The sequence below is a fragment of the Dermacentor silvarum genome, chromosome 8, assembly GCF_013339745.2.
Source record: "Dermacentor silvarum isolate Dsil-2018 chromosome 8, BIME_Dsil_1.4, whole genome shotgun sequence".
In the NCBI taxonomy this organism is placed as follows: domain Eukaryota; kingdom Metazoa; phylum Arthropoda; class Arachnida; order Ixodida; family Ixodidae; genus Dermacentor; species Dermacentor silvarum.
The window spans coordinates 44,754,812-44,765,683 of record NC_051161.1 but is presented as its reverse complement, the minus strand read 5'-3'; the positions used below and the strand labels follow the sequence as shown (position 1 = coordinate 44,765,683).

At 51.3% G+C, this 10,872-nt stretch overlaps 1 protein-coding gene across 1 annotated transcript; it reads right to left on the bottom strand.

Annotated features, from left to right (window-relative positions):
- Positions 1-252: 252 nt before the first annotated feature.
- On the bottom strand, positions 253-3,612 carry LOC119461121 (uncharacterized). The gene is made up of 3 exons (XM_037722319.2): positions 3,413-3,612; positions 1,672-2,145; positions 253-1,296 (listed from the first exon to the last, which is right to left on the bottom strand). The coding sequence occupies exons 1-3, from the start codon at positions 3,419-3,421 to the stop codon at positions 508-510; spliced, it is 1,272 nt and encodes a 423-aa protein (XP_037578247.1). The 5' UTR covers positions 3,422-3,612; the 3' UTR covers positions 253-507.
- Between the last annotated feature and the right edge of the window lie 7,260 nt (positions 3,613-10,872).

Genomic DNA, 10,872 nt, shown 5'->3' with positions numbered 1-10,872 from the left:
CTGGAACATCTTTGTCGCGTGTCCTTGGCTCCCCTCAATTTACATATCACAGTCATCTTCTTAGAACCCTGTTTCCATTGACCGAGCTTCACTGGGTCATAGCCGTACCCGGAGGCTATAGCCGTTTTCCAGACCCTGTTCCTGACCCCGTTGTCGATATAGGGTGAATATCGTGGTCATGAAGGCGTTGCAGCTTTCTTCCGTCAGAACAGTTTGTCTCCAGGAGAGGAAGTAAAAAGAAGGACATTCATTGTTTTTTTGTCAACAAGTAACGTTTATTCCTCAACGCAGCGAAAAAAAGGACCACACCACATTTATCCATACACCGCGATTTGAAGCGCCCTGCTTGCGGGGCTCTCCATAAGATCTGACCCCACTCCCACGCACACAACGAAGCACAGACACGTACAGAGGGGCACAAAGACACAACGACGACGACGACTGCAAGCACGTCCTCATGCACGCGCACACAAAGTTTAGCACAGACACATTCGGGCTTCTTCTTCTTCACCATTGCCAGCCCGCACCGCCGCCTGCACCGCCGGCACCGCCGCCGTACTTCCCGCCGAAGCCTCCGGCTCCTCCGCGGTATCCGCCGGCTCCGCCCGAGAATCCACCGGTGCCTCCTCCGTAGCCACCAGCACCGCCATATCCACCAGCGCCTCCTCCGAATCCTCCGAGACCACCGGCACCGCCGCCGGTGTGATGGACTTTGAAGGCCTGCACGGTTACAGCGGGTCCGGCTCCACCACCGAAACCTCCGGCTCCGCCTCCGAATCGTCCGGCGCCCCCACCAAATCCTCCCTTGCCGAATCCTCCGCCGAATCCTCCTCCGAGGCCTCCGCCGAGGCCTCCGCCAAGGCCTCCGCCGAGACCGTGTCCTCCGGCTCCGTAGCCACCAGCTCCGCCGTATCTACCGGCACCGCCTCCGTACGCACCGCCGCCGTAGCCGCCGGCTCCACCACCGTATCCGCCGCGGCCGTACGACGAAGTGGTAGGACCGTACTTGGCAGCCAGCTGGGAGGCGGGCGGCTGGGACGACACGAGGGACACGTCGGCGGGACTGTCACTCTCGGTTCCTGGCTCGTTGGTCTCGACGGTAGCGCGGAAGCCGCCGGCGTCGGCGGCGTACTTCACCTTCCTCTGGCCGCCCTCCGTGTTGATGGTGTAGACTCCCTGGACGCGGCCGCTACCGTCGGATACTTCCTGGCGAGAACTGGAACCGTCGGGGCCCTGAGCTTGGTAGCCGAAGTTGTACGGCTTGGGCGACTCGTCGACGTACCCACCCCTGTAACCCTGCGTGTACACAAAACACCAGGATGAGGAGTCATACAGACACTGATATTTTAAACTCTATTGTTCAGTAACGTGCATTAGTAGGTATATCTACTGCGCAGCGCGCAAGCAGTGATTGCGGTAATCTTCTAGTCTCCTGAAGAGTGAAGGAACAGGAAGTATCGATGAGCAGTCATTGTTCACGCTATACTTGCGTCTCTTAGAGTTCGTCTCTATCAGTACGTCCAAGAGAGACTAAGTTGTTGGTACTCCTTTTCTGAGGGTGCATAGATCACTGTTTCACCGAGACTATGAGTGATAGCTGTCGCCAGATGCGCCTAAAGCAGTTGATCTTCACTACGTGCAGAATGTGCCATTTCTATCAAAACCACTTACTCCTCCTCCACCGCCTCCGTAGTATCCACGGCCACCAGCACCGCCGCCGCCGCCGCCTCCGAGGTAGCCACCGCCGACGCCTCCGCCGTATCCGCCACCGAGTCCGCCGGCGCCGCCAAATCCACCCCTGAAGCCACCGGCGCCACTGCCGCCATGGTGACCACCGTGGTGGACGGTGAAGCTCGATCCTCCGAGGCCGCCGCCACCGAGTCCGCCACCAAGTCCACCACCAAGTCCAGCGCCGAGTCCAGCACCGAGTCCAGCGCCGAGTCCAGCGCCGCCCAGGCCTCCACCGAAGCCGCCGCCGCCGTGGTGACCACCGAAACCGCCACCACCGCCGCCGTGGTGTCCGCCACCGAAACCGCCACCACCACCGTGGTGTCCACCAAAGCCGCCGCCGCCAAATCCACCAACGCCGCCGCGAATGTTACCGGCGTTCGCCAGTACGGCGAAGCAAAGTGCGGAGACCGCGACCTGCAAGTGAAACGTTCAGTGGTGGTCATTTAAAATACTGGCCGCGGATTATCCCGCATGATATCGGCTCTTATAGGTATATGTTAACGCACTGATGCATCTTCAACATCCACCTCGCTAGAACGAGATTGCTCTTTCGAGGCCCTGGCCGTCATTTTTAGCCCGTGAAAAAGACATTGCACCTGTCATCCCATCAAAGGAGCTCCACTCTTGCGTTCTACACTTTATAGAGTAACTTTCCCGTGTGCTTGGTAGTCCAGGAGTGCACACGCTAGCGGATGTTAGCTCGGAGGTAACTAGCTGGAGCCGTGGTTCTTGTCATTGTTCTCGAGGCCTATCATTGATAGTGGTGATGGTGGACGTGTCGCCGACTCGTCCTCTATGTAAACTTGTAGATACACATTGTATACTCTTTTAAAAGGGATGTTGTTCTATGCCATTTCGCGTGTTGCAGCGGAAGAACCGTAACCGACTATGCGTAACATTTGTCGAGTATGCCATTAAGTTTGGAGCAATTCATTGCAGTTCATCTCCAGCTCGACTATTGCTGACTAAACTTGTTCCTGAGAGCCCGTGGGCGGTATGGCCACAACCATAAGCGACGGCGTTCACTGCTCCTAAGTTTGCTACAAGAATTCCTCATGGCTACTTGAAACTATCTATCGGTTCTCCAACATTACGTGCCTCATTAGCATAAGTCATGAAATTAGCACTTTGCTACACCAGTTGCAAATGCTGATCGTCGAATTGCCCAGTAATGGCAATTGATTGTTGTCGTTGATATTGATTGTTGACCAGCACATGCAGTATCGATCAGCGGGCTTATTGCGTTACGGGTACCAGTGCGGCAGGCTTATTAACCTCAAATTTAACTGATGCACATTCAGTGGCTATATATTTTGGCTGAGCCATATTTCGTTGTAGCATTCTTAGGTGATCAGCACATACGGTTAATGCTGACATGGTATTCGACAGTATAGGTCCTCTTCCTCTCCTAACTCCTTGCTGAGGACGTAGTTTTAGGCTCAAACTACTCTGCATCTTACAGCATTGGCTGTTTGCACGTTCGTCAACGAAAGCTGTCGCTACGTATCCCACGCCGTCGCGGCGACGCGCCGTCACCCGCAAACGGCAGGCCCGTGCCCCCCACGAATGCATCCGGATAGTCCTGGGGGTTTAGCTCCGAGGTTCGGGCCTGCCGTGCGAGTCCGCCGTGCTCCTGCAGGATGCGGGGCCGCGGTCGCGCCACGCCGAGACTGCGGCTCACCTTCCACATGGCTGTGTAACGCTGTTGCTGCTGCTGCCGCTTGCTGCTTGTGCTATCACACTGGGTGCTGCTGCTGCGGTGGTGAGATCGCTTGTGTCCAGACCGAGAGCCGGCGGGCCCTTTTATACGGGTCCGCGCCGATGCGGCCGCGTGTTGGCCGGGCGATGCATGCAAAAAGGCGGGGACGATCCAGATGCAGTGATCACTCTCCTTCTTGTTGCGCATTTTTTTTCTCCCCCCCCCTTCCTTTCCCATTCTCATTTCCGGCCGTACATGCCTTCAACTCTCCCCCTTTCCGTGTGCACCCTCCTTCTCGGCCGAAGACTCTTCCGCGTAGCGGGACCCCGTGCGCGCCGGACGGCGTCGTCGTCGGCAAGGGCGAAGTCAGTCAAGAGAGGGTGCCCCGGACTCGTTCATCAAACACAACGCCGCTCACTGGTCATCGATGCCTTCAAGGCTGCCTTTCACCCGCCGAACGTGGTAAGGAAGAAAGCGCGCCGGTGATGTGCGAGTGGACGGTGGGGGTGGGGGTGCACCTCCTCGGCCTCCTCGGAGGGGGGCCTTAGACGCAATCCCTTTCCGCATCCATCTCACCCCCTAGCCGCATCACAACGGCCGCTCTCACTCTCGATAGATGCGGCCACCTCCTCCTCGGCGGCCGTACTACACGGGGCTTGCCTTGGGCCAGCGTGCGTGCGTTCTTGCTGTGGTCGCCGAGGCATTGCGAAACTGTTAATTGTGCACCGCCCGGCCCGGCTCGGCTAGGGAGAAGACGCCGTGCAAGGATGACCTGCGCGCTGGGCGCTGTGGCGCGCGTGCGCGGAATCCGCAAGGCCTGGAGTTTTGAAGCGCCAGGCGTGAAGAGCGCGCGTGCGCCCACGTGCTCTACGCGAAACTTTCGCGCTGGTTGATGCTGTTGCTGCACGCGCTTTTGTCGTCATTTCGTCGTTCCGCTGCTTAGAGTCCGCGGAATGCTCTTTGCAACCATGTTCTTATTTCCTGACACCAGTACTTTATCTCGGCAGTTCGCCGCAAGCGCTGTGTGAAGTTGTTTAGTGCCTCCTGGCGCGGTGGGACGTGGCACTCGCACCGAATTATAGGCACTGCTCCTGAGAGCTATGTGCGTATAGCACGCACATTTACAGCGATGTAGAAGCTGGAGACAGATGCGTCGTGTCTCTTCTTATGTTTTCCCTTCTGTGACGCATAGGGGTTTTAATCTACTTAGGGTCGACATTTTTGCGCTGTAGATCCTCGAGTGGGTATCCCCTTCTTTCTTTTACCTTCATGAGGCAATCAGCGACTGCGGTAAGTAAAAAATACGACAGTGTATTTTGGGGTGTGGGACTAAAGGATGGCTTCCACCTCAGCGACGGCATTTTCTTTTTTTTTTTTTTCAATGCATCTCTCTCCATTTAAAGAAAACCTTTTCTTGACCACAAGAATACTCATAAAAATGCCCTCTTCTTGCTGTTGTGTGCTTTAAGTGCGCGAAAGCAGGCAAGCTTTGCTGCTTTTTAAACCGCGTAATTCTCCCGAAAGGTCATTTCAGACTTTAGCTTTTTTTTTCATCAGGCCCGCAATGCCTGTGATAGGTCAGCAACGCACGTGCACTGAAGGCAACACATCTCGCCGTTGGTAAGCAAGGGGTTAATGTGGCTGCTGCTGGTGGCAATGGGAGGTACTGCTTGTTATTGCGGGGACGCTTCACAGGGCTTTTACTGCAGATTGAGCGACACGGGTGTCAGACGGGCGTCTTTAGAAAGACCGACGGTTGGAGTATTGCGTTCTATTGCTGGAAAACAGACAATTACACAAGAGCGATATATTATGAAACGCTTAATAAGAAACGGTTGATGGAATTGCGGAGGCAAAAATCCTATGCAAGAGAAACAACCACAGCACTCGGTTGTCAGTGGAGGCGTTCTTTTTTATCAAAAAGAATGTCTCTATATTTTTATTAGCCAGACGTCCGCAAGCTTGCACACTGCGGAAGTATGAGTTTATGAGAGAGAGAGACAAAACTTTATTGCATGTCCTTGCTGGGGTCAAGGGAGGCGGGGGCCAGGAGACAAGCCCCACCGGAGACTCCCTAGTTCATGAAGGTCGCCGTTCGACTTGCGCGAACTTCCTTACGTAGATAGTTATTAATGCGATTTTATTACAGGCCGACATCATGCATACACTTTGTAGGCATCCATCCGACGAAAAAATATATGGGCCGATTCCGACGGCAACGCAGTCTATACGCAGCGCGCTCAATGCGCCAACTTTCACGAGATAAGAAATTGAGAAACTGGCACGTGACGCAGGAGCCAGACGTTTCAAAGAGCGACTTCGGTACGAGAGAAACACTCGCGCGGATTAGCGCATTGAGCTGCTGTTCTGCAAGACAGAAGTTCGATCCCGCCATTGTTTCACGCATTTCTTTATAGCATTATAGACGGACTTCGCCCACTTTTGAGGTATCCAACAGAAAAAAAAAAAAAAAAACAAAAAAAAAAACTCGAGGCTTGTTGAGCGTACGCGAGTGGGGCGTCAAAGTGTGCACGAAAATTGTAAGTTTCGTAAATGATAAGATTCACAGAAGAGTCACTTTGATAAATGAGACGAAAAGAGAGAAAGGATGCATAGAAAGGCAGGGAGGTTAACCAGAGGAAGTACCGGTTGGCTGCCCTGCACGAGGGGAAGATAAATGCATGCAAGGTTGTCAGTGACACAGGCGCGTGCAGCTGTCGAAGTGGGTCATAATCGTCACATTCTAAGTAGAGAGCTAGCGGGGGTAAGTTCTGGCCTAAAGCTGTCATTACGGCGTGAGGCGATGTTATGACGGCGCGCATTCGTTATAAGTATATTGCAGGTATACATCGACGGGTGCTCAATTTCTGTTGTCAGACCGCTGAAAGTATACATTTTTCTCGTCGTTGTGTGCTTTGTGTTTGTTCTTGTTCCAGAACTTTGGCGCTAGTGTAACCGAGTTAGATTGCTTCTTTTTGCACGTCGGACCTCGGCCTGTATATACCGAGTGTTTCAGCCAATACTTTGAAACAACTTTTTCAAGGTTGGCTGTGGCAGATCGCACAATTCTCATTCGTGAGGTGGTCTACTCGAAGAGGCGGACATTACTTGCGCAAAAAATTGAAATACATAATCGACTAATTAACAAAAATTCACTAATTAAGTTTCTCACTAGTTACCTTATGGCCCATGGATATTGCACTTTACAAATTATAGCCGTGGAGGTTGCAAGGCGGATCAATTTGGAACGAATTGTCAGGATGACACCAGTTTCCAGATATTAATTCCCGAACTTTGCGCAGAAATGCATTGGGCGTTCCAGTTACTTTCGTGCTTCAATGCATAAAACGACGTTTTCTTAAGAAAGAATCATTGCGAACTAAAAAAAAAATAAATAAATTATGGGGTTTTACGCGCCAAAACCAGTTCTGATTATGAGGCACGCTGTAGTGGGGGACTCTGGAAATTTTTGACCACCTGGGGTTCTTTAACGTGCACCTAAATCTAAGTACACGGGTGTTTTCGCATTTCGCCCCCATCGAAATGCGGCCACCGTGGCCGGGATTCGATCCCGCGACCTCGTGCTCAGCAGCCCAACACCATAGCCACTGAGCAACCACGGCGGGTAATCATTGCGAACTACACGGCTACAATTTGTAAATTGCAATATGGGCCATAAGTTAACTATAGTTAAAAACTTAATTAGTGATTTTTTCGTTCACTAGTCGATTATGCATTTCGATCTTTTGTGCGAGTAATGTCCGCCTCTTCGAGTAGACCAGCTCATCAACTAGAATTGTGCCATCTGCCACAGGCAACCTTTAAAAAAATTTGAAAGTGTTCGCTGAAGCACCCGGCATATACGCTCAACGACAATGCGAGGAATTCCTGAGCTGCAGCACCGTTACACGCGACGCCTAGGACTCGTTGTTCTCGTTGTAGCGCGCGCGAGCCTCTCTGTTAGGGCGGATGACGTAACGAGTCGGCTGTAAAAGACGAAGGTTACACGACGGAACCAAAGCATTTGAGAGGGATTCGGGAGCAGGAAAGCTCGTAAACCGTCGAGCGCTCGCTCGCCTATTACGTTGTTTCGAACACCGCGCGCCGTGTTACTCAATTCTTTGAAGAGGTGGAGGATGCGCATTGCAGACTTTGCAGCCGCCCCTTTGTGAGCCTGTGCGGCGTTAAAGATTGTCACCGGGCCTCTGCTGTCGGTGCCGGTTTGGAGTGAGCATTTTCTGTTATTTGTTTCACCCTTGCGGCGACCACTCGTATACGCTCTGCGTATGCCGTTTAATTCGCGGATAGAAGGGCACCGTTGCCTTGTATTCACTGTCTATCTTATAAAGGCTATCTGATAAGGGCTATCTGATAAAGTTCCTGCTGGCTACAGATAAAGAAAAAAACCCTGCGGTTTCTTTATCGTTCTTTTTTTTTCTTCTTTTTACTACGCCTACTACGCCTATACTACGCTTCATTCGCATCTCCACGTAGGTTGCGATGCGGCCAGATGTCGTTAGCTTATAGGTTAGCAGGGTTGAATGTGAAATGTATCGTTAATTATATGCTGAAGTCATTGGCAGATAAATGGAACTCTAAGCTAGGTGTTAGACCTCAGTAAAAGCGTAAAAAAATAAGAGATACCCCCCACCCAGTGCGAAAACAAATTTTCTATGGGTTAACTCAAAATTGAAAAGTATATACTAAATACAAATTCTCGCAGCAACTCAGTCACATGCTGTACATAGTGTGAATGAATGTGTAGCTCCGGAAAGCCACAATTTTGATTCATTCCGAGACAATAACGTCTAGGAGCTGCTTCGCGTTGTTTGAACACGATAACTGAAGTGGCTCACGTGATAAATAACTCAATAATTTCGTCGCACTCATTTTGGTGTAATATCTTCCCTAAAACAACGGCTGCCAGCTTCTTCACCGCGTGAAAGAGATATAAAAAGAAAGTCATTTAACCAAACACCCTTACTTTTGGCAACAAATAACACTTTTGTGGCCTTTGAAACCTTACTTACTGAACGAACCAGCCAAAACTAGAAATATACTTGCGTTTATTATTCCCTCAACGCCGTAACGTGTACGCCAACAAAAGTTCTCGTCTGTTCCGTTCGCCAGGTGTCATTATTAATTATTTATCATTAATTTTCCATACAATAATCCCTGTCCCGGCTCTTACAAAGTGAGAGTTCGCAATAAACAATTATCCAGCGCAGTATAATCAAAAACAAAAATTCAATAAGTGCAATAGGAAGCTTCCAGCGAGCACAGCTAGAACCAGGAACAAACTATACGTTCTCTGCTCAACCACTGTTATCTCCTTTCACTCGGATTTTCTCTCCCCCCCTTTCGGGTCTGGTTGACACGCATTACGTAAAGAAGGGGCCACAGGGTCTCGCGTCTCCTGTCGACCCCGTAACGAGAGTCTTCTACGCCGGCGCATTGTGCGTCGTCCGCCGTCGGCGCGTGGGATCGGCCAGCATCCACGCGCGGCACATCGTGCGGTGAATTTCTAAGTTGGGGAGGACTACGCGCTCGGACCGTCGAATAGCGGAGCAGGGGCAGTATAGAAGCAAGGCGGGTCTTGGCTTGCCTTGGCTTGGCCTGCCTTCGGGTCGCTCGTGCCTAATCCCGCCAGACGTGCATGCATTTCTCTTGCCAGCGCGAGCAGGTGCGCGAGCGTCCTCCCTGTCGTCACTTTGACTCATCAGACGCGCGCACGCACACATGCGCAGCGGCATTCTCGGCCAAACGGAACACGCCTGACCGAGAGCGCGGAATCTGCGTGTATACTGCGTCACGTATACAGCCGGGGCATTGCGACGAGGTATCAAGACGTTAAGCGGAGAAGGCCCGAGCAGCCCACTTCTTAGCGTCGTGCCTTCACCCCACCGGCGTGGATGCTCGAGCTTTCGAGGAATGCGGGGAGGCGCTGTTGACAGGTATTAAGTAAAGCCCCTGAGTATTAAGCGGTAGGCAAGAAGATTGGGCACAGAAAAAAAAAGAGGAACGCGAGACGGAGCGCTGTACCTTTCAGTAAACGGTTTATTCGAAACCTACGGGGGGGGGGGGGGGGGATTGCATAATAATACATTGACGACGCACATGTGCCATCACGAATACCATGCGCAGATGATGATGATGATGATGATGATGATGAGAACGCTTTCTTGATAGGAAAAGGAGAGGGGAGTTAAGGGAACGGTAGTCGGATCCTTATTCCGGGTTCCACTGGCTAAGGCCGCCGCCCTGGCTTTTTTTCACGAGGGCCTTGCTGGTCCTCGAGGGTCGAGCTGGACAGGGCTGCCTCCCATCCTTCGCAGGATGCGCAAATTTTGGCTTTTTGATACGCGTGTACTCTCGAGAAAAACAGTCTCAGTATCAGGGCGCACACAATACAGGGCAAATTCAAGAGCGAGAAAGAAAAGATGTACGGAAAGGCAGGGAGGCTAGCTTCAAGAGCGACAATTCTTTCTCCGACAAGAGAAAGGAACGGAGCGCTTACACCAACAGTGCCCAAACTTGCAACTATCGCTGCTTCAATTATTAATCTTTTAAGCTCTTCTCTGCGTACCGGCAAAAGCAGGGTCCTTTGAAAAAAAAAATGGTCAGCACCCACACGAGCTGCAACCCATCGTGTCTTTTTCCTGATATTATTGCACCGCCTCTTTTTACTCTATCACTCTGGCAAACAGCTCGTCTGCCCGAAGGCATCGTTTTCTCCTGCCGAGCAGATTTCGCTTGCAAGATTGTGCTCACTTGCAAGCTGGCTGGAATACACGGCTAATTAATATTTAAAAAAAATTCATACATATTCAACGCAAATGTTGGAATGCACGTGAAGCGAAGCTTTAGTGGAGCGGGTAAATAAATACTTTGCAACTAATGGAGATGCTTCGGTCAAAATTAATCCGGAGCCCTCCACTACGGCGTGCTTCGTAATCAGAATGTTTATGTTCATCCATCACAAAGGTCACAATCATTGTGGTCACAACTTTGTGGCGACCACAACACGTTGTGGTCATCGCAACACCACAGCCTCTCCCTTAGCCCTGTGATGCCCAATGCATCATATATGCTAAGCGGAGTTTGATGCATCAAAGTGCTGATTGTGCACGGGAAATTTAATGCAAAGCCCATAGTTGGCGTTATCCAATTACTAATTAATTAATGCTGTAATACGGTTATAACTGTAAAACATTTTTTTTTCTTCCACAAATGCGCTCCCCATGACCGGAAACAAATGTCAACGATCTGTTCCAAATTTTCGTTCACGTAGAACTGTGTTTGGGCATTACGGGATCAAGCTCATGCGACTTTTATATTTATGCGCCAGACAGGCTCACAGGCTATGCCTAAATGAGAGCACCAAATCAGCCGGATTCGCAGTGCCATGTCTACGCAGAGATGTCAAGAGGATGTAACAAAAT